We start from the raw sequence: 23,827 nt of genomic DNA, 5'->3' as shown, positions 1-23,827 counted from the left end.
TACTGGAGAGAGAGAAGAGATTTGAACAGGGTTGTACTACATTTCAGGTGAGTGCCTACACACTGAGCAAGGGGATATTCTGATGTGGGTCTCCATCAGTCTCTGCTGTTGAAGCTGTTCCATTGTAAAGAAATAATTTTAAAAAGTAGTTGGAGCAGGGAGACTGGATCCTGAGTCTCCCAAGTAGTGCTCTAACCATCAGGATAGAGAGTCACTCTCATGCTTGAGAACTTTCTTGCTCTGGTCGAGTGAGTCATTATTTATTTACAGTGGAACAGCTTCAACAGGACAGACTGAGGGAACCACATATTTCAGAATGTCCCATATATAGCCCAGTGAGTGGGGCACTCATCTGACAGATGGCAGATCCTTTCTCACCTCAGGTGGAGATGGGGCTTGAGCTGGAAGTCTTCCACATCCCAGGTGAATACCCTAACCACTTGCTAAAAGTTATGAGGGAGCATCTACTTGCAAAAATGGTGTAGTCACCTAACCACAAGAGAGAGTTTGCAACTGAAAATCCCAAGCAAAGCAAGGTGCTGAACTTCCTGAGTGGAGCAGAGCTTAGGACACCCCCCTCTTCTTGGAATCTCCCATTGGCTAGTTGAGATGGGGAACTGCCTAGCATGCTGGCTTTTGTGAATCCCATTCTGGGATGCCTGTCTCTCCCCATTCATTGTACAGGGAGCCCCAGTGCCTGACTTCGACTCCATTAATCCCAGTGATTTTCTAGGCACCTGAAAGTTAGGCATGGTGCCACTCAGCATCTCCACATCTAAGTTCCTTTGTGAATCTAGCCCTTTCTGTGCATGCTACTGCCTCTTTGTTATATCTATCTGGTTTCTGGTCACATTGCATCCAGTGGGAGCCAGAGTTAAGACCTTCCGCAAAATAAACAATTAGGGGAAAATAACCATCTGTAATTCCTATAGCAGCTCTCAGTTCTAAGCACCCAGGTTGGCTATATGTCCATGGTAGCCTTTTTGTCATGATGTTACTGTCCTGTGTAGTCACTAAACTCATCAATAAAAGCTTTTTTAAAGCAACACTTGGTTTAAAAGGCTGAGAGGAAAATGAGTGTTAAAGTAATTAGATTTCCAGTCCCAGTTTCCATGTGAGGATATAAATAGAACATTTGTTCCAATTACATTTGCTTTATAGTTCAGTATGAATTTTCAATAGATAGGTTTGAGATAAGAAAGCTGCAATTCAAATGCAATTATATAAACAGTACGCTCAGCCTGGTATTAGCTTGGAGAGTATAAAGCACAGTGAGAGCTTTTGCTGGGTCACAGCCTCTCCAACTCCACAATGCAGACACAAGCTACTGTATTGAGGAAAGATTCAGCTGCCAACAGGTTGGTCTTTGCAGGTTCAGCATTGTTGCAGCTACTGGGTGTTGTAAACTGGACAACATAATGGCTTTGGCTGGGGAAACTAGAGGCTGAGAGAGTTCAGAGGATGATGTCCATAAATTTGTAGACACTGTCAGTTTAACTTTGTACTTTGGAGGCTGTTGAGCAGACCCTGGAGCTAATCAGAGCTTCATTCTAGGGATCCCTCAGCATGTATGCAAAAGGTCAGCAGAGCTGGTAGATGGTTGATTGATTTGAACTCTTTACTGATGTTCTGTCATTTGTTGTCATTTACTAGAATGTTACTTAATTACTGGCAGTGTGCATATCTCACCAGCTCCAGTCAATGGGCCTCTAATTAAAACAGACTGTTGGAGCGTCAGAAGTGTGATTAGGTAGTCTGTCTACACAGCCATTTCTTTTCATTTTTTCACCATTTTATAGGACTTGCTTTCTTTAAAGCCAATGGAATGGTTTTGGGTTTGAACTCTAGCGCTCATTGTTTCTTTCGTTTGTCACATTTCTTAGATCCTTTAGTAGGGAGGGTTGGGGATACTTCCTGCTATTTTATTGTGTCAGCATTTTAGGACTCATTAACAGAAAGTTCCGTGTAATGGGATTTAATAGGAGGAAGTGAACATGAGATTTGTCTCATTGTTCCACGTTTTGGCACCCTGCCTCTGGCAGCAGTCAGTACTATTTCAGATAAAGGACTGAGGGTAGTGGAACTTTGTCAGGTTCTTGTTAGATATAATTTAATTGTCTTTCACTTTTGGGAATAATATAACTGGTTCCCCAGTGACTGCTTTTCAGAACATGGCAGAAGGCCACATCTAATGCTTTCTCCTTTGATATTTTGTCTTTTCATCTAGCATGAGTCCCATCTTTCTGATGTCCCTTCTCTTTGGCCTGACTTTTGGGCAAGCAATGTCTTTTTGTGCTCCCATTGAGTATATCATCCACGTGGAGAAGAGAGAATGTGCCTACTGCCTGGCCATCAACACAACCATCTGTGCTGGATTCTGCATGACACGGGTACCAGGCACTATTCTGTTCTAGGCGGGTGCTTCTATTGTGCCCACTGCTGTGGTATGAACATCTGAGCTCACTCATTAATTCCTCTAGAAAATCAGCGGGACAAACTATTAATTTCTTACATTATTTACAATAGATAGAAAATCATACACTTGCCACATTTGGCAAATCATTCAGACAGAGGCGATGCAGGGAGGTGGGAGAAGCCATCTGATGGATCTGGTGCCTATAGCAAAAATGTTGTAGTAGAAGATTGGCAGCTGCCGCTCACATTGCAATGGCTTTTTCTCGTATGAATTTGTGGGTTAGGATGGAAAAGAGGTTCTTCTCCCATTTAATGAGGGACAGAATTTTTTTTAGATTACTAAGTGAATTGTTTCAGTAACTTCTGCCTCATCATGTGTGCAGCTGGTAAGTCAATGCACTGATCACAGTGATGGCAGTACAGTGTGGGGAGAGAGGTGTCTCTCACACATAGGCAGGTCCCATGCTACCCTTAGAGCCAGCACCTAAAATTCCACCCTTAAACCAATAGGCAGCCAGTGCAGGTCACGGAGCTCTGGTGTCACGTGTGGGTTTACCTCAGCCAGGCAGCAGGTGCAGCATAATGTGGAAGTCTTTATAGAGATGTGGAGACTATTCACATGCAGATTTTCAGTGAGAGATCTCAGTAGAACTACACTAGAAATGCAGCCATTACAGTCTGCAGGGAAAGATGCCTGCCTTCTGAATACAATCAGAATGACTCGGGGGGTCTTGAGTCACTGGGTCACTTGTGTATCCTTCAGTAAAACGGAATAACATCTCTCTTTTTTTTTTTTTGTAGGACAGCAATGGTAAGAAGCTACTCCTCAAAAGTGCCCTGTCCCAGAATGTGTGCACATATAAAGACATGGTGTACAGAACAGTGGTACTCCCTGGCTGCCCACGACACACTGTCCCCTATTACTCTTACCCAGTGGCGACGAACTGCAAGTGTGGTAAATGTAACACTGATTACAGTGACTGCATTCATGAGACAGTCAGGACAGACTATTGCACTAAACCACAGAAGCCCTATAATGTGTGAGCTTATTACTGAATGAGGTAGAAATGTACCTTCTGCCCCACAGTTAGCTAGTGGCTATCTATAACTGAGTCATAAATAAAATTGTATTTCACAACAAATCTGCAAGTTGGTCTGTAGAATTTTTTAATCTAAAGAAATCCTAGGACAAAGCAACTACAACATTGGAGGGCACTCGTGGAAGTGAAGGGAGGCAAAAAGGATAAAAATAATTGGTATGCAGGGAGGAGTTAGGCATTGCCCTGGCCTATTGGATGATGATCTAAGATGTGGTGATCTGCTGCTTTGTCATCTCCAGGCTCAATACCTGATTGTGATTATTTATTTTAGATCTGTTCCTTGACCCTTGGTGCCTTCTAGATTGGGTCACTGCAGTGTACTCATTTCCTCTTTGCTCTCAGGTGCTGACATCCATATACACAGCTTAATACTGTCTGTCTGAGAGATGCCTCTCCCCATGAGTAGTGTCCTTGGGTGCGCAAACTATATGTCTGTGGCTTTAAACATCTGGTTGGGAATTCCAGAATCAAGGACTTTGCACTGAGAAACCCCCTTCCCCACTTGACTGAAGGAGCCTGCGTTTGTTGAGCTTTATGGCTTATCTGTAACTTATGTTGAAGGGTAAAGGGAGTGGGGGCAAGCAGAACCTTCTGTCTGAATTTTGTTTGTAAAGATTATATGAAATGTGGTTTGGACATATTGGGCACATGTGGTCACTTTAAAAAAAAATAAAATAGGTGGCACATGGTCCTCTCCCAATGTACATTAAGTGAAATTTTCACATGCCCTGCTCCTCAATTTGGGGGCTACACCCACTCTGTGCACAGTAAGTGGCAGCCTTCTCTTAGGTGCTGAGCAGGCATGGGTGAAGAGTCTGTGCCCACTTGTAGGGAAATAAGAGTAGGTGAATGAATGAATTTTTGCCTCACTATTAACCCCTGCAGATGTGAAACAGCAACAGGTGGCTCAATGGTAAGCTATAAATAAAACAGACCAAACACACAGTGGCAGGGCGAGGTAGTTTCTAGCAGGTGGTTCACAGCAGGGGAAAAAAGCTGCAGAACCCACTTATGGAATTTTACAACCCTAGCATTCACATGTCTATTTTATTAACAGAATTGCAGAAGTCAGAGATGGAAAAGGGCCATTCAGTCCCTTCTCGCCTCTGCCCAAGTCAATCTCACTCCACTTATCCAAAGACTGCATGGGGGCCATGCAGGGCTGCAGCAAAGAAAAAATATGCCTCACTAATACTGAAGGATCACTAGCTTTTACTGCAAGGTGGTATGGCAGGCACAGGGTCTGGATGGTTTCTACAAAGTTGCCATTAATGTCATAAAGGGCTTCAAGCTTTCCTTGCACCATATACATTTAAATTCCAGACTGCACACTGTGAATTTGGGGAAGGGGCCAAAGATACTGACCAGTTTATTGCTCCGCAGACAACAACAAAGAAAAAACTGGGAGCAGCCATTACATGAGCTCACTGCCAAGGAAAAGAAATGGCTAAATGTAATCAAAGATAATATTTTAACATGGTGAAAAACTCTTAATCCAGTTTTACCCTCAGGTGCAGCTCCTAGCAAGTTCAACGGTTGCACTGTATGTTTGTTTGAGGGAAGAACTGGTCCCTAATTGCTGAGAACTTCAAGTATGGAATGAGTTATGCTAACAAGTTCAAGTAGCACCTATGTCTCTGCTGAACGATCATGGGTTTATGAGCATACAAAATCGTCTGAGGGCTTTCTCTAGAACCCATATTGTAAGTGATACATAGGCCCTGTACAGGATGAATTTCATCCTGAGTGCCTATCTAAGATAGTTTGCCTACTGTGCATGTATGGTCTGAAATGGCTTCTGTTTTTAGCTGTCACCAAAGCAACCACCTTCTTTACAAGGAAATGCTCCAAGTTGTAAACTATGACTTTTTTATAAGCCATAGCCTTCTGTTCCCAATTAATTGTGAAGAGTGAATTAATGAAACAGCATTGATGGATCAGAGAACAAAGAGAAATACCAAGGCAGACCCTTCTAGTCTGGTGGCTGGATAATCAAGTGCAGTTAATAGAGAAAGACTTGGCCCCAAACCCGTTAAAAAATGTGTCGTTCATGTTCCCTTCATTAAATAATGAAATCCCTTCAACAGCATGTCCTTAACCTCCATGTAAGACTGAAGTCTTTAATCTGTCCCATTTAATCCCACTACCTACTGAAGTTCCAAATCAACTACCCCTAATGTCTGATCACGCTATCCTCTGAAAAGTACACAGAATTCAGTAAAGCAGCAATGGTCATTTCACATATAGAGATTTATATCTCTTACAACCCTCAGCACTGGGAGACATTCCCATACACTAACAATATGCAGACTCCTATACTGCACTGGTTGTTGGTGTCACAAGTCTGACTCGTGGTGCAAAATAGGAAATGCCATGAAAAGGAGACATACAGCATCCCCAAGCTGGGGTGCAACACTGAGCAGCAGCCCAGGGATACGTTGTCCCAACTTTCCGTTAACTTTAGTTGATTAGTAACAGTTTATTCAGGGAACCCCAGATTCACTCAGAATGTAAGTAAATCAGTCTGAGTTGCCATTTGTTTCTTGGGTCCTCTCTATACCAATGATTCTTGCAGGTTCTGTTCCAACATGTCAACAAGAATGAGGGGGGATTTGATAGCTGCTTTCAAGTACCTGAAAGGGGGTTCCAAAGAGGATGGCTCTAGACTGTTCTCAATGGTAGCAGATGACAGAACGAGGAGTAATGGTCTCAAGTTGCAATGGGGGAGGTTTAGATTGGATATTAGGAAAAACTTTTTCACTAAGAGGGTGGTGAAACACTGGAATGCGTTACCTAGGGAGGTGGTAGAATCTCCTTCCTTAGAGGTTTTTAAGGTCAGGCTTGACAAAGCCCTGGCTGGGATGATTTAACTGGGAATTGGTCCTGCTTCGAGCAGGGGGTTGGACTAGATGACCTTCTGGGGTCCCTTCCAACCCTGATATTCTATGATTCTATGATTCTATGTCCATGGCATGAGGACTTAGGATGAAAATCTGCCATATTGGGAAAGCTCAACAAGGAACTCCCTTACTCCAATAAAGTAAATAACTTGAGCTACACCAAAGAGAGGAGCAATGACTAATGATCTGCAGCAAGCCCCAATCAGGAAGGCAAGGTGACCCTCCTTCCACCAAATTTTCCTGAAAATAGAAGACAAAATACTGTTTTTGTTACCAGGCTCTCAAACAGGTCATTTACTGTTCATGCTACCACTGCACCCACAGTGTTTTTCCTTATACGCGTTCAGCTTTCATGAAAGAGAGAGAAAAAACACAAATGTAAACCTGTGGCAGCAACATGTCTGTCTAATTCAGCACGAATGCTTCACAATCTATTAAAAGCTAAGAATATATTCTAATGGTAGGAGTTCTTAGATCACTGGCAAGACAGACTTCCAGCTCCATGCCACTGCACTGAAATCAGTGCAAGTTCGGAGCTTAAATGCCTTTGATCTAGGTGAAAGTGTATTGACATTTACATGATGGTAGACAGCTAAGAATGGCTCCCACTTGTATAGCTCACCAATGCCATTTCCCTTATGGGTGCACACAGCTGTCCATACCTAAGTGGAAACAATACAATGATGAAGGATATCACCACATTTTTGTTGGTGATATGGTGTTTGAGCGGAGGCAGTTCATATCCAGGCAGTGGCTGATTCTCAGTACTTCTGCACTGAGGGACAAGACTGTTATTACTTGTGTTTTAGCAAATAAGAAAATGAATTCACATTCAGCAAAAAATATCCCATTTATAAACGAATTGGGATATTAACTCCCTGGCTGTCTCCCTAGTGCTACAAAACTAGTTCACCATTAAGAATTCACTGATCTCCACAATTACACAAAATGACTCAAAGCCACAAAGAGTACAATTTTCAAGGCTGTCCAAGTCATACACACCCTTAATTAGTCGCTTTTGAAAAATATTGCCCATCATCATTCTTCATTTGTTACCTTGCACAGTCAACAAGTCCGCTGTAGCTGTCCTCATTTGTTCCTTTGGTTAGTGACAGGAGCCGTGTCTTTATTAGTGGAAAATCAAAATGTTCCATGGTAAAGCATAGTATTGGCTTGAACAGATTTACACAGGCAGGGCCAGGAAAGGACCCCTGAATGCTGTTTGAAGACACACATCTTGTCTGTTATCCATACTAAGACTTTTCTTGCTTTATTTTAGTAGACAGCAGAGACCAGAATGAGCTCCTCTGCCCCATACCCAGAAAGATGAAGGCAAGTGTGTTCAATGCTGTTTGACTCCCCTTCTAGCCTAAAAAAAGTGCCATGTGTTTCCACTGACATGGTTGAACACTGAACAGTTACCTGCCCAATGTTCCACAGAGCTGCTGGTGTTGGTGTCTCATGTTATTTGTACTGTATAAGAACATACGGACTGCAACGCTGATCAGACCATTGGTCTGCCAGTCTTGCCTTCTGCAATAGCCAACACTTAATGCTTCAATAATGGTGTATAATACACCTACCAAGATATTCCTCCTCCTTTCCAAATCAATAGAAAGTTTCATTCACGTCTGTGTGAAGTAGCTGATATTGATCTTTAATTTCCATTGAGTTTTCCTGGAGCCATCAGCATTCTTTGTTGGGACATCCTAACAGCACTCAAGGGCTGTTTTTAAGGTCCCATTGGTACAGCTGCCCTCCTCAAAAACAACTCTTCACTAATTCATGGTACAGCTGTTGAGGTGCCTATCTCAAAGCACAGACAGGAAGGGGATTGTTCTTCAAGTGATGGTCTCTATGTGGATTCCAAACGTGTAATAAAAAGCCTCTTACCATCACACGGATTGACAGACACTGCTGCCACAGAGCCAGCCAGACAACCAGCTAGAAATAACTGATAAAATGGGGCTCTCTCCTCCAGAGACTCCTGTCCTCCTCTGTTCAAACGTGCAAATAATGGAAAGTAGATGATGGAGAAGGGAACATCCCTGAGAAAAGAAGACACCATGTTTACATAACACTCCTTGATCAGCAGTTCTCACCAATGAAAGGAGAAAATGAGAAATGTACCATTACCACCTCAGTAAAGTGGCTCCAAGACCCCTGTAGAGTCCCTTAATGCCCTCTGTGTATGCAGAAGTGCAGCTGCTATCTGTGTAGCAGGTCCAATGTTATATGCTCTAGTCAGGGGAGAGCTGACAGCTACAAGTTTGCAGCCAGAACTTGAACAGTGGATTCCACTCGCAAGCTGTTGAGATGCTGAAATGAAGCCAGAAATGTCAAGCTTACTTATTTCCTGGCACTCTTCCTAAAGTTTCAGATCTAGTTCTTCATCCTCAGTACAATGAGGCTGGAGAATCTGGTCATGGCCACCACCCAAAGCACCTTCTTACAAGAACTGGCCTGCACTCAAGAAGTCTCATACCAAAGCTGCTACTTCTCGCTGATCTTTCCCAACCACTAAACGGTGCTCCTACCTGACAAGACATTGCCAATTCTACGTTACCGCACCCAATCAGCCATAACAGACTGATAGAAGATCAGGACAAGATTCCTCTTTGTCCTCCATTCCTCTGGGGCCAAAGTGTTGTACAGTACAAAGATTGATCTGCACTGATTGTTGCTCTCAGGCAGTGAGAGCTAAAACCTGAAACAATATTAACAGCTCCATCATTCACGACGTCAGAGATCTGTGTGTTAATGAAAATGTATCTTTTTAGCAGAGACACATTAATGCCCAGAAATTGACACTCAAAGCCAAGCACGTTGTAAATGAAGGGGATAAGTGCTCAATTACCTACTCTCCCTGCAACCTGTAGTTGGATTTTCAGCATCTCCATGGGAGTGGTGATGATGACCTGGCATGTTCCAGCACCACAGCCTGCCACCATCTCTCTGGATATGGTCAGGCCCGTTCTAAAATGGGGACGAAAAAGATTATGGTATAGCAATATCTGTTTAGACCACAAATCATACAGGAGCAACAGAATGCCTCATTGACAATCTCATCATCTGTAACCTTATTCCAATGTGCTGAGGCAGAGTCTAAAAGGTACTAACTTCTTCCAATCAACAAGTTAATTACCTGGCACTGTACCCAACACTGTGCTGCATCTGCTACTTACATCTTTGGCAGCATAAAGTGCTGTATAAAACTAGCAGTTTTGTTAAACAGCTGAGTTACTTTCAGTTCTGTTCAAAGCAAGGAGGAAAAGTTAAGTTTAATAAAACTGGCAGAAAAAGCCATGTCTACCCTATGAGAAGAAGTTTTTCTTCTTTTTCCTCCACCATACATGTTTTATGCTCCTAGCTGTTGTGTAATGATGGCCAAACATTACAAGTGTCCTTGCAACCTAACAGGCTGTTGTAATATTACATTGTTATGAACATATTAGTTCAGTTTTTAAAACTTTACTAACTTTGTGCCATTCTGTACACATGTTCAGAGTTCCAGAGAAGCTGTCTTCCATTTATTTCAGCGGGGCTACCTGTGTAAGTGAAGGATGCGGGACTGGACCCTCAAAAGCTAAGCTACATATTTATCTAATGTATATAACTATCATCACTGTAGTATCTGAACAAACATCTAATACAAACTAAGACACTCCCTCTCTAGGCTATTTGCCTGTGGTCCTACAAATTCACATGACTTTGATGGAGCTACAGCTTTGTTTTATTAAAATTAAACCTTATATTGAGAATGTATTCCACAGAAAGACTAATAGGGCAAGTCCAAGTATATACATCAAACTCTACCCTATACAAAGTATCATGTTCTAGATATCTTGACTATCCAAAGAGGAACGTACCCATCCCTGGCCAAGAAGTGCCTGAAATAGTCATTTGCGACGAGCTTGATTGCCTTCTCAGGTGTTACTAAGGTCAGATTTACTGTGGCATCTAAAAATAAATACACTTCTATTTAATTGAAACAGAGCTTTTCTTCTATTTAATTTTTAGAGAACTAACTATATACACATCCTCGTAGTGTACACCCACCTTGCACTGACAAAAGAATGCTTTTGCCAGTGTAGCTTATTACAGTTCCCCAAACAAAAGAAGCTATGTGACACTGGCAAACCAAGTGCCGGCTCTTGCCAAGGCTTTAGGCCTCAGTCAAGCACTGACAAATTGCTTGCTGGACAGTCTGTTTCACCTGTGGATTAGCACAGGTAAGGTGGGTATTGGACTTATAACAATGTGTGTAGGCTTTATGAAATGCTTGTAAGTGTCTGTATGCATTAATCTCCCTTAAATATCTTTATCACATGCTGTAAGGTAATATTTAAGTTTTTGCTTTATAACTGTAAAAAATCTTTGCTCTGAAACTGTGAACCTGTCAGGAGGGACCACCTCCTGCTCATCAAGAAGGCTACCAAAACCGAATGGGCCATTGGGGGACAAGGAGCATCATTCTACAGTGCAGTGGTTGGGGTACTCAGCTAGGTTGTGGGCCAGTCTGGTTCACTGGTTCGATGAGAAGGGATTTGAGCAGTGATCACCTACCTCTCAAGAGGATGTCCGCACTACAGGGCTATGAGTTATTCTGATGGGGGGCTGCCTTGGTCTTGCCTCTGGAAGCCGTTCCACTTTAATTAACTAGTAACAGCCAAAGCAGAAGTCAAGCATAAGAAGCCCTCCATGCTATGGGGGTTTGGGTACTAACCTGGGCTGTTGGAGGCTGTGGGTCAATTCCTCCTGCTCTGGGGCAGGGAGTTAAGTGAGTGTTTTCTCTTGAAATTGTTTTAATTAACTATTAACTGGGCCAAGCCTAGTTTGAGAAGCCCTGTATGGTACAGGGGCTAGAGTACTCTACTGGGGTGTAGGAGCTTCTGGTTCAATTCCTCCCTCTGCCTTGTGAGAAGTGTCCCTTTCTCTTGAAGCTGTTCCACTTTAATTAAACTATGAATTGGGCCAAAGGACATCTCCCAAAAGAGATGCCTTCTGTGGTATAGTGGTTGGGGCTCTCACATGGATGTGAGAGACCCTGGTTCAATCCTTGCTGTGGGCAAGGGGTTTACAACACATATCAGCTGCCTCTGTTTTATTTAAATATTCCTTGAGCTACATTAAAAAAGCAAATCACTCTTTTGTCCCCCACGGCTAGGCTACCCACCCGGGCGGTGGGAGACTCCAGGTCCAACCCCTCTGCAAGGGGTTAGACCAAGGCTCTCCCACCTCCCAGGGACCCTCCTGCCACCCAGCCCCACCCCCTACACCTCACAGCCCCACCTGGCCCCCCAGCCACCGCCACTCCCTGGCCCCCTGCCCACCTCTCCCTCGCTCCACCACACCTATGAAGTGAGTGATCTCTGTTCAAACCCCCTTCTGTTTCCAGAAAGACAAGGGTCTCCTGCAAGCGCAAGGGGACCTAAACAGGAACCTCCCACTTCCCTCCTGGGAGGCAGGACAGCCTTCTCCAAATCCTTAGAGGAAAGATTTGAACTCGCATCTCCCACTGCAAAGGCAAGCAACCAAACCACTGGACTATAGAGTGACCCTAGCTCAGGAAGTGGCCTGATTCCTAGTTAATTAAAGTGGACCAGCTTCAAGAGGCAAGAGCTGAAATCCTTTCTCCTCAGAAAGTAGGAGGGGGATTTGAACCAGGATCTCCAACACCCTACCTGGGGCCCAAACCATTAGGCTATCAGGGATTTATAGTAAGCAGCTTTGATTTGACTGTTTAATAGTTAATTGAAGTGGATAAGCATCAAGAGGAGAGGCAATTACTGCTTAACTCTCTTCTTAATCTAAGGGGATTGGGGGAGAATTGAACCAGCAGCTCCAGCTGGTACCTGCACCACCTGGCTGTGAAAGCAGTGTTATAAAGGAGGCTTGTTTTGGCCCAACGAATAGTTAATTAAAGTGGACCAGCTTCAAGAGCTGAAATCTCTTCTCCTCAGAAAACAAGAGGGGATTTGAACCAGGCTCTCCACCACCCTAGGTAGGGCCCAAACCACCAGGCTATTCAGTAAGGAGCTTTGATTGACCATTTAATAGTTAATTAAAGTGGACAAGCATCAAGAGAAGAGGCAATTACTGCTCAACTCTCTTCTAAATCCAAGGGGGGGGAGAATTGAAGCAGCATTTCCATCACCCTAGGCTAGTACCTGCACCACCAGGCTATCCAGGGAGTGCTGGGAATGAGGCTTGTTTTGGCCCAGTTAATAGTTAATTAAAGTGAACCAGAGGAAAGCTGATAGCTGTTCAAATCCTTTCTGCTCATCAAACACAGTGAGAATTGAGCTGCTGCAGCCACCACCAACCCAGGCAGGCAGCCTGACTAGCAGGCTACATTGGGCTGCTTTGATGTGGACCATTTAATAGTTCATTAAACAATTACACAGCTTAAAGAGAAAACACTAATGCAGTGCCCATTCAACTCCCTTTTCAAGCCAAGGGGAGAATTGAACCCACTGTGTCAGCACCCCAAACCAGGACCCAAGCCACCAGGCTAAGTACAGACTAGTGTGGATGATACTTGCTTTCCTCAGTTAATAGTCAATTAAAGTGGAACAGCATGAGGAGGAAAAGAGCTCAGAGCTTGTCAAATCCCTTCTCAGCAAGCAAGGGGGGAATTAACCCAACATCTGTAGCACCCACGTGAGTACACTAATCACAGGGCTCTAAAAGGGCTTCTTACACAGCAACACTGCTTTGGCCTAATTAAGAGTTGATTAAAGTGGAACAGCTTCCAGAGGAAAGAAACTTGCTGTGCACATTCCGTCTCCACAGCAAGAGGATTGAACCAGCCCCACCGCGTACCCTAACCACCAGGCTATGTAGGGTTCCCTACAAATATCCTGGCCCAATTAAGAGTTAATTAAAGTGGAACAGCTTCAAGAGAAGAGAAGCTCCCTCCTCAAACCCATCCTTAACAGGATGAGAGAGGTGTTGAAGCAGATGCTTGCACTTTTGAGATCAGCAGCCAATCAAGCAATACTGAGCCTTTTACTGACCCAATTCATTAAAGTGGAACAGCTTCAAGAAGCTGGGTGTGCCCTGCTGAAAGCCCTTCTCCACTTGAACCAAGGTGCCCAACTGCCCAGCGCGATATCCAAACCACCATGCTCAGCTTCTTGTGCTTTGTTATTGCTTTGGCCCAATTCATAGTTCAGTAAAGTGGAACAGCTTCAAGAGAAAAGACTGAGGGAGCCCCAAAGCAGAATAATTTATACCCCAGCAGTTAGGCTATTCACTGGGGAGGCAGGTGCTCACTGCTCAAACTCCTTTTCATCAAGCAGAAGGGGGATTAAACCAGATGCTCCAAAAGTCTGGGAGAGTCCCCAAACCAATGGACTACAGGCTGAGTTTTACAGCTTCTGTGGCCCAATTAATGTTTAAATATTTAATTAAAATGGAACAGCTGCAATAAGAGCAGACTACCCTTTAGCTCAGCAATTAAAGCATTCACTTGAGAGATGCTGGACCCCCTTTTACATACCTTCTGCTGAGGAGCCTAATCACTGGGATAAGGGACAGACAGGAGGTTTCTGCCTCCTTCTCCCCACTGGTTTTGTATGGCTTTGGGCAGGAACTTGACAATCTCACAAGACAGGGATTAGGCACTGAAGTCACCTGACCCTGGGAGACAGGTTCCTGGCTGTGGAGCGCATGCAGCAATAGGGATCAAACTCTGTGAATGGCCAGGCTTAACATTCCCCATCTTCCTGCCCTTCAATAGCCTCTCCCAGTGGCTACCTTAGGTGGCCCCCGGCCTACCATGCTGGCTTTTGTGGTTCCCATTCTTAGGTGCCTTTCTCTCCCCATTTATTGAAGAGGGAGCCTAAGCACCTACTTCAGGCTTAGGGGATCCCATTGGTCTTCCAATGAGTGAGGGCTGGTAATACTGAGAATTGCCACACCTAAGTCCCTTTGTGCTGACCCAGAGGGGAACTGAGACCGGGTCTGGGCCCATATTACAGGCAAACATCACTAAGACTGTACAGGAGCTGGGAATGGGCATGACTCAGGTGAATAGCCCTGCGACCAAAGAAGAGGGGTTGTTCAGTTCACCACAGACACATCACCAAGTCCCCGAGAGCTGAGAGTGGGCATGCTTTGTTACTGCCACGAGCACTGAGATTAGGGTGGGCAGTGCAGGCTAGACACCATCAGTGCATCCCCCAGCCTCACCCCCAAAACCCCAGGTGGGGAATTGAGAACAGGCAGGCTCAATGTATGCCCCAGACACAGAGGCCTGAGACTGGGTGTTGGGGTGTCTAAATGGGTGTGTGAGAGGCATCTGCACATCTGTGGGGGGTGTGTGTGTGGAGAGAGAAGAGCTCTAAACTTCTCTGTTCACTTCTCTGGGTGCTCAGCTGCTGTGTTCAGCCATCTTTTCCCCATGCCACTGAAAGCTGAAGTGGAGTCACATCCACTGGCAGCATGTGGCCCAATGGCCATTCCCAGCTCCATAGCCATGCGAGGAATGGGAATGCATCTCTTCTTTTGGCCAACATCAGTTTTGAAATCAAATTCATCTGCCCCAAGAATAGAGCAATATTGTGGGCACATCAGTGCAACCTGAGTCCAAGCTCCACATTAGCATCCTGTTTGCTTTGCATGAGCAACATGCAAGAACATGAGTGAATCTGCTTGCTTGTGATCTGCTTTGAATTCTGGTATTGCAGTACGGGTGCCAGGCCCTAGTCTCACCGCTCGTGCGATGTCGTGAAACTCACCAGCAAGGTGACAAGGTCTGCTTACACATCACGGTCCAGTCATCGAGGAGACTGTTTGCAATGTTAGCTTTATTCTTTGGCTGTGAATTCTTCAGATTAAATCCCACCCTTATGTAGACATACCCGATCATTTCAGTTACATCAGCTGGCTCCAGTACCAACACACTGTATCAAAGGCAAAGCCACTAGGCCAAAGTATTGTGTCTTCTCGCCAGGCTCTGCCCAGTCCCTTCCCACACTGTTGCCTGGAGCTTATTGGCAAAGGCTTAGGCCTGTGCTGCACTAGAGACGGTATCTTGGGCTGTCAGTTGGGCTGTAATTATTTTACCCCTGTAGTTACACTGGGTTGAGCCCTAGTGTGGATGCAAGTCTATCAGGCCCAAGGTGCTGGCTAGCCACACAGCTTGTTTTGCTTCCCAAACCAGACTAAACGTTCATACTGATTCGCTGCAGCCACACTGGGCTTGGGGGCAGAGCTTACGGAGCCGAGCGTTGCCTCGTTAACTGCACTGGCCTAGTTAAAGTGGCCCCACTTTCGAGTGTAGACAACCCCTTAACTGAGCTGGTTTTCACCATGGTGCCCATCACATTAGGAAGCAGAAGTCTTGTGATTTGTTTTCGGCGGGGCAATAACCCAAACAATGGAATTTTTTACAGCCCTTTTCCCCCCGTGAAGAAGGAAAGTTCGGTGCAGTCTTATCTGTGGTGTTGCTGCTCCCCACCATGATAGTGCCGTGCCACACCAGGGTTGGGGGATGAGCTGGCAGTGCGTGTTGTGGTCAAGGATTCCTCACCTAGGGCCCTCCAATAAGTAGACATTAATAAGCAACGTACGCTAAAATCCACCCATATTGGGAGTTTGGCTTGAAACCTGCGATAGCATAACAAGGAACCAGGTAGACTGTAGAGGCCACGGAGCTGGGGGGTGCCCACCCACGACCAGCCACTTTTAACCATGTGTTGGGGTTGCCACCTAGACCTGGCTGGGCTAGTTTTTCTGCTGCCTTGCTGGTTGCACTATACCCCTTGTTAAACACTGGCACATTGCAACTGGAAGCTGTGGGTGTGCACAGGGGAGTCATACAGCAATTTCCCTACTCTGGCACACAGGCCACGTGGCCAGGAGCATGGGCAGCATGGCACCCGGGGCCCACTTTAAGTACTGGGCCCTCAAGGTGCCAAAACTGCAGCAGCTGCGGTTCTTGCTCCTCTTGGCACTGGGATCTTGGCATCAGGCTGGCCGGGCCCAAGGCTCAGCAGCAGGGGGGTAAGGAGTGGGATGGGGGTGGGAGGCAGGGGCGGTGGGCGGCTGAGGCTCCTGGGAGTACATGGGTCATTGCGGGGAAGGCAGGGGCTCCTGTTTCTAGGGGACTGCAGGGGGCTTCTCCTCTCTCAAGTGCTGAGGAAGGCTCCTGGGAGCAGGTGGGTGTAGGGGCTCATGGGAAGGCAAAGAGCCCTTGTGGTGCAAATTCCGAGGCGTTTGGTTCCGGGGCTCCAGGAATTCAGCCTGCCCCAAAATCAGCTCCTTACCATTGTCCAAGTGCACTGAAATCCACAGGTCTGCAAACCGCTTTAAAACCTGGTATGCTGCCGTGGTGTAGAGCGTAGAGCTTGTGGTGCAAAGCTGTCACTTGGGCAAGGGGATCCTCAGGCTTTCCTCAGGCTACTTATTATGTCCCCCCACTGAACCATTCCCAGTGGTTCTGGCCGGAGCCAGGGGTTAAGGTCGCTTTGCATGTCCCTTGACTCTCTAGTTCCTCGTTTACAGAGGTTTAAGTCTAGTGGCTCTCCACATTCTGGAAGGCCACAGAGCTGCAGAGGGCAACCTTAACTCTGCCTTAATGAAGGCTGGCGCAGTTGCTAACATTCAGGTCAGAGCCTGGGCAGGGCCTAGGAGGTGCTAGTCTTTGATTAAGGGGGTTTGAGATTCAGGAAATACCAACTGGCATCTTGATTCTTTGTCACTAACAAAATCACACTGGGACGTACTGCCGCAGGCGTCTTTGTGGCAGACTGTGTCCTGCGAGGCAGAATGGGGGGGGCTGTTTCTATGGTCCACATTTCTTTACTTGTGCTACCAGTACCAGAGTAAGATTTTATGGCGCATGCTATATCTAGGACCCGAGCCAACTCCTACTGAAGTCCATGGGAGTCTCACCATGGATTTCAATGGGCTCTGGCTTGGGCCCTTAACGAGGTGAGTTCAGTGTTCCTTGAAAGATGGACCCATGGAAACCCACCTTTCTGCTGCTTTCTGCTCTGCTCCCATGCAATTCTGAACCTCCTCCGTGTCCATAGTGAAGGACACAATGCCCCAGCCTCACATGAGCAGCCAGGAGGCTATGTGAAAAGGAAGCGACTCTACTTTATCGCCTGCAGAGTGTTTTCCACCCCCCATTCACTGGCAATAATGACTGGAAACCACAGACTGGATCACAAATGGCATCTTGTGCCCCATGCCTGTCACCAACAGAGGCTGTATGTGACATGAAAATATTCTCCTCATCAGCTTGTCAGCTGTCCGCAGGGGCCTGGACTTTCTAGTTAAGGACCAGGAGAATCACTGTGCAGCAAGATTTGTCCCAAACTAGTCACTTGTCACTGTAGGAGTGTATGTGCTGTGGCTGGCACCTGGTCTATTGTAAAGTGAACCTAGATAAGAATCGGGTTTTGAACACTGTGGAAACTTCCCCAGAGAAATCCCCAGGCCTGACTGAGCCAGTCACAGATGCACCCAACACTTTATCAAACAGAAAACCTTAGACAGCCGGTGTTTTATAGGAGGCTCTCAATGCTCCTCTTTAGTGATAACTATGAAGGTGACTAAGAAATGCCTTTAATTTCCTGTAGTATTATTTGCTCAGTGCAGATTTGAAAGTGGAGGCTCAGATGCAAGAAATGACATAAAGGGGAGAATTTCTGCTTTAAGTTAGCTCAACTTGATCGTGACCCTATGACAAGTTGTACAGGAAATTATGTAAACTCCCTGAATCAGTGTTATCTGCAAAGGTGGGGAGTGGGATTCTTCCGGTTACACAAATTTTGTATCCACAATAGAAAAAACAGAATCTGCGTTACAGCAACATTCCACAATGATACACCAGTGAGAGCCGAGTGGGTAGTGTAGCTGGAGCTGAAGGGTTTTCAGCCCTCTACTGTGAAAAGTGGTGGTAAAAATGCTCTGTCTACAGTGTCTCTGTTGTATCACCAGCAGAGCGGCATCCTATGTGCTTTCCTTCACTGATTCAGCTCGTGTACTATGGCAGAGTGCGGGCATTTTTAACACCACTGTGACATACCCAGGGTACAATCCAGACTAATAAGTAGCTGCGCAACACCTGCCCTCTAACCCGGGGTGCCCTTTACACTGCCTTGCTGCTGTAGCCTCCAGTCTGGAGTGCTCACAAAGAGCCTCCAGCCTGCAAGTCACTCCCCACCATGTCTGTGTGCTGCAGCCAGCCAGGCACGCCTTGGCTCTCACCAGCCTGGGTTATACTGAACGGTGACCCCAACTCACTCCCAGGCTTAGCTTTTCCCCCAGTTCAGAACATCCTGTACTGCCCAGCCCTCTCCTGGACAATATCTCTAGAAATGTGGCTCCAACAAAACAGGTGAATTTAAATTACAATTCCCTGGATTACTGTGCAAGAAATCTTAAAAATCCATGGGATGTGTATTGTACAAACTTGAAACTAACAACGCTTGTAACATATAGCTTTGCATTTGGCAAATGACAGGAAAGAGGCTTTAGGACCTCGCACTCAAATCCAAATGTCTTCATTTTGTTTTATTTTAATTGCAGCAAAGCTTCTGACAGACTAATGGAATCAGATTAGGCAGAATTATAATAAAGCCTTTGCCTAGAGCAATTGTCATGGGCAGTTAGTGATATGTGTGCAACATTTATACTCTAGTCACATTTCTATGTAATACGTACACAGAAGTTTGATTCTCCATCATAAAATGATCCTCAAATTTCTAACTCTGCAAACGAGCTCTTATTTTTAATCAATGGAGAACCACAAAGGCTTGGAAGACATCTTGTTTATTGATATGGTATTAATCACTAGCTAACATTATATATGTCATCAGTGTTCTCTACTAGTGGGGAGTGTCACAGCTGTCAGGTGGGAGTTTTCATACTGCACTTTACAGCAAGAGACCCACAGAAGCTATTCCCTCTAATACTACTACTGCAAGAGATGCACCTGTTACTCAAGTGACTGAAGACTGTGTTCTGGGGTCAGAAAGTTTTACATCCCCAATTTCAACTGTTAAATCCATGCAGTCATGATGTGCAGAACAGCTTATGATTCTAAAGTCTATATGACTATAAAATTGTTACAGTGTCCCTATTATGGTGTCCCTAGCCTCTGTTTGCCAGAGGCTGGGAATGGGCAACAGGGGATCCATCACTTGATGATTATCTGTTCTGTTCATTCCCCCGGGGCACATGGCACTGGCCACTGTCGTAAGACAGGATATTGGACTAGATAGACCTTTGGTCTGATCCAGCATGGCCGTTCTTATGTTCCTCTTATTTGTGAAAACAAAGCATACAGTATAACACACAGACATGCAGAAAGTGTGAGGAACACAACTGAAAGCAGCATGTGTGTTAAACAAGCCAAAGCAAATGGGGAAGAGAAGAAAAGGCAAAGTCCTTTATTGTTATAATCAGATCAAGTTTTTGAAAGGCCTTGTCCCCAACTCCAGCGTGCAGTGGTAAATTTTGCAGACTATTTTTTGGCAGTAATAAGTCGGGAAAGCACCCACAATGGTTAATACACTTAAGCAGTGCGGGTCACACACGTGTGAGAGAGAACTCTGAATTTGCCCAACACTGAAACAAATGAGATTAATGGCTTGTAAAATGGTTGCGATAAAAACCAGTACATTTACGCGATAATTTTTCATTTGCCACACTAAAGATCTGTAGAATTCACTTACTTTGCTAAATACCAGCAATACATAGTACAAATTAGATTATCTAACAAACTCCTTTATTTTGTCTGCTCACCACTATCCAGCCTTAGTGGGTGGGAGAAATTATTTTAAATGTTAGATTAAAAGCTATAACAACCCATTAAACTTTTAGAATCTATCCCAAATTAAAGGAAACCTTCCATTGCTGGAAAGATGAGACTGAATGTTTTTGTTAAACATCCATAGTGTCAAGATTCCTTGTTGGTAATCCAATATTCAGTGGGAACTCTCCCAATATCGATGAGCCTTTAAAACAGATGTTTGGCAGAGAAAGAATTTATATTGAAGTTAAGGGAAAAAATCTTCACTGAGAGAGTAAACACCTAAAGCTAGGCAGTGTCTAAGACAGGAAGAAAAGGGAACTACGCCTGTTTGCAATGGTAAGCAGCACTGCAAAACCATTAAACGTTCCATTGAGGCTTGGCCAGATTGACTAGCCTTCAAAATTCTCAGGAGCCAAGGTCTGTATTATGAAAAACACAGATGCCACAAAAAACATTCTACTTTGCCTAGGTATTAGCAGTAAAAGTCACTGAGGGAAAATAATTAGGATGTCTGCCTTTATATTTTTCTTAAATTCCACATTGAAATGCTGGCTTTTGTGTTAAGGGATCATTTCTTGCTTAGTCTCCATTCACATGGTCTGAAAGCTTCTTTTCCTTGGCAAAGATTTCTGCACTATGCGGTTTTGGCTCCTAAAAACTAAATTAACTCTCTTGAAGCAGATTTATCAGAGGGGAACATTCTTTAGGTATAGTGAACCTGTGAACAAAAAGTAGCTATCTTAGGAACTAACTTTCCAATTTGATAAAAGTGGATTTATAGAGGATCCTGACATACCCATCTCCCTTTCTAACACATCCCAATCCTGGATGTAAATCCTTCCCTGGACATGAACTGATAGAAAGACATGGTATATGCAGTAAATAAAGGAGCCTCATACACTACTTGGCAGAGTCAAAGCCCTTGCTGTAGTGAGTGTGTCCTTAAATTTTAATTGGCCTCCTCTTAGGTATGGATATCATGATTCCATTTGATATATTAGGCCTCTCACAAATCCAGAAGAGACCTGAAAACTGGATCCCTCACACAGCTGCTTTTAACTAACTGCTTCGTGCCCATAGTTGAGTTCCTTGCTTGCCATCTAGCTACCAGCACTTGCATATCAGAGCATGGAAACAACAGAAAGTTTGGATAAAATGTATAATAATAATAATAACAATTTAAAAAAATTCTAAAAGCGTCCAGTCTTACTTATGAGATTTTTTTCTAGTGCTTTGTAATGTTCCACTCTTAGGTCCTGAAGGGCCAACTTTTCAAAAGTGGCCTCTAACATTGGGTACCCAGTTTTAGACATGTTGAGTCTGATTTTCATAGCTTCTCAGTACCTACAGCTCCGATTGATATTAATACTGCTGAAATTTTGGTCCATGGTGTATGATGTTGGGAACCCAAAACATTTTGAAAATGTTGGCGAAAAGGAATGAGAATCACTGTGATTATGTGTTACAGAGTTACCTATAACTAGCTACAAAACAGGAAAAAGTCTTATATCTGTACATCCCAAACAGCCCTCTGAGCGCAGTGTCTTAACTAGACAATCCAGCCTGACCAAGACAAAACACAGTAATTTGAATTCATCTGTCAAAGATCTAAACATAGCCTATACACTTTTGGAGCGTATCTATATATTTAGTTATTCCATTTATTAATATTAAAAGTGGAAATTCCAAAGGAAACCTAAATCATCATTAGAGGAAGCTGCATCCTAATGAAAGAATTTACAGCCAAGCCTGTGTCATCTGAGCACAGAATTGCCTGTTTCAAGAGACGCTTAACTTGCTGACACCAGGGCTTTGGCAGCAACAGAAAATGAGAGTCTCAGCACAAAAAGATTCAAAAGACTGAAGGCTCATACCAAACTACTGCAGTGCAGCCACATGTTTAATGCAGAAGAACCTGCAACTGGTCAATATGGGAGGCAACAAAATAGGAAGGCAACAAAGTCTAATGAATACCCAGCATGACAGTACCACAGTGGTGTGTCCCTCTTTGCTTAACTAAATTACGAATTTCAAAAGAGGCTAAATGTTAACACAATTTCTAACATTTCTTGAAAGGGCTTTTATTCCACAAATTTCTTGTTGGTGGCAGTGTCTCCAGCATACACATACAAACTCTTCTGTCAATTCATTTCCAATGTTCACTTACATGCTTTTGTATACTTGCTGTCCACTCCTCTGGTTCTGTAACCTGGTTTTAGTAGGATCAACTGGAAAAACACAGGTAGCGCCAATGATCCCTGCAACTCCCCCATTGATGAGTTTAGCAGGCAGACTGAACAAGAGAAAGTGCATGTTAAGTGGAAGCAAATGAAGCAAGTATCTTTATTTCTCAAAGCTCACCTGTGCTATGTAAAACCAACAAGTCTCCTTAATACCTTTTCATGCTGAACTGGAAAAGCTCAGCATCTCCTTAGAGTTACTTAATGTAATCTCAGACTCCCTTTCAACTTGAACTAGAGTTTGGAATTGTGTTAGTTTTGCATTGCATATACTGCCCTTGTTCAATCGTCACTACTATCACAAGCAGCCTGCTCTGAAGCTCTCTCTATTCCTTATTTAAATTTAGTGCTACACCTCTTCTGCAAATAGCTTAAATAATCATATACAAAAAACAAAGCAGTTCTGAACACTTTATGTGGAACCTCCAAACAAAGCTGAATTCTCTGAACAGGTGCAGGAAAACTGTCAATTTTAAATAGTACTATTGTCAGACCTTTGCACGTTGTAGAGACATTATTTTGCAGACTATATCCACAACATCTGCTAGTATATTACAGAAAACTTAGTTACAAATGAAAATTTGTCAAAATAAATGAATACAATACATTTTTCAATCTATTTGATTTTGATGTATCTTGATCATTTAAAGTATGCTTGTTGGCTTACTCGCTAATTTCCAAACTCCAGCAAAGGATCTCACAGTTTTTAGTGTGAATTAGTGACGTTCTATTGTACTCACATAGGAACACAGCTAACTTTCAGCAGTCCTGCTTTTTAACATTCCAGAACTATGAGACCTACCCAATGTGTTTCTCAGGCATTTTCTTTGAAATTCACCAGATGAAACGTGTTTGCACTTTTTGGTCACTCAATACAGATGCTCCTGGAGAGGAGTTGGTTGTTAAGCAGAAAATTCCAAGTAGTCTCTGTGAAGTAAAATGAAGCTTAAAAACCTTCTGGTTGTTATATATATAACCCAGTGTTACTTCACTGGCTGTATGAGAATAAAGCTATTTCAAGCAGCTCCATGTCACTCAAATTCCATGTGCAGGGAACGTGTGACAAATCAGCACCCTCCCCCAGCTGTAGTGACAGCTTATCAGTGGTGCAAGTAGAAGTAATATCTTGCCGGTATTGCGCTCATGGGAGGGACACAAGGGGGGGCACGTGACCCTCCATGTGACTCCTCCCCACCCCCCACACTCTCCCTGTCCCCTCCAACACCCCCCTTACCTGTCTAAAATTTTACAACTGCATCTGTTAAATAGATGCAGTTGTAAAATGATGCCTTGGGCCCCTGGTGCCATCTGTACTTCCAGGTGTCATTGAGGATCCAGCAGCACCCCAAATTGTCCTCCCTATCCTTATTTAAGAAGTTTTCAATCACCCCACTTTCC

At 44.3% G+C, this 23,827-nt stretch overlaps 1 protein-coding gene and 1 pseudogene across 1 annotated transcript; one reads left to right on the top strand and one right to left on the bottom strand.

Moving 5' to 3' along the window:
- Nucleotides 1–1,268: 1,268 nt before the first annotated feature.
- Nucleotides 1,269–3,671, top strand: TSHB (thyroid stimulating hormone subunit beta). The gene is made up of 3 exons (XM_074936025.1): nucleotides 1,269–1,358; nucleotides 2,228–2,390; nucleotides 3,217–3,671. The coding sequence occupies exons 1-3, from the start codon at nucleotides 1,312–1,314 to the stop codon at nucleotides 3,457–3,459; spliced, it is 453 nt and encodes a 150-aa protein (XP_074792126.1). The 5' UTR covers nucleotides 1,269–1,311; the 3' UTR covers nucleotides 3,460–3,671.
- A 2,824-nt stretch (nucleotides 3,672–6,495) lies between these two features.
- On the bottom strand, nucleotides 6,496–23,355 carry LOC141975661 (mitochondrial glutamate carrier 1-like; annotated as a pseudogene).
- Between the last annotated feature and the right edge of the window lie 472 nt (nucleotides 23,356–23,827).

This window comes from Natator depressus, chromosome 21 (assembly GCF_965152275.1).
Source record: "Natator depressus isolate rNatDep1 chromosome 21, rNatDep2.hap1, whole genome shotgun sequence".
In the NCBI taxonomy this organism is placed as follows: domain Eukaryota; kingdom Metazoa; phylum Chordata; order Testudines; family Cheloniidae; genus Natator; species Natator depressus.
This window is presented reverse-complemented; position numbering and strand designations above follow the sequence as displayed.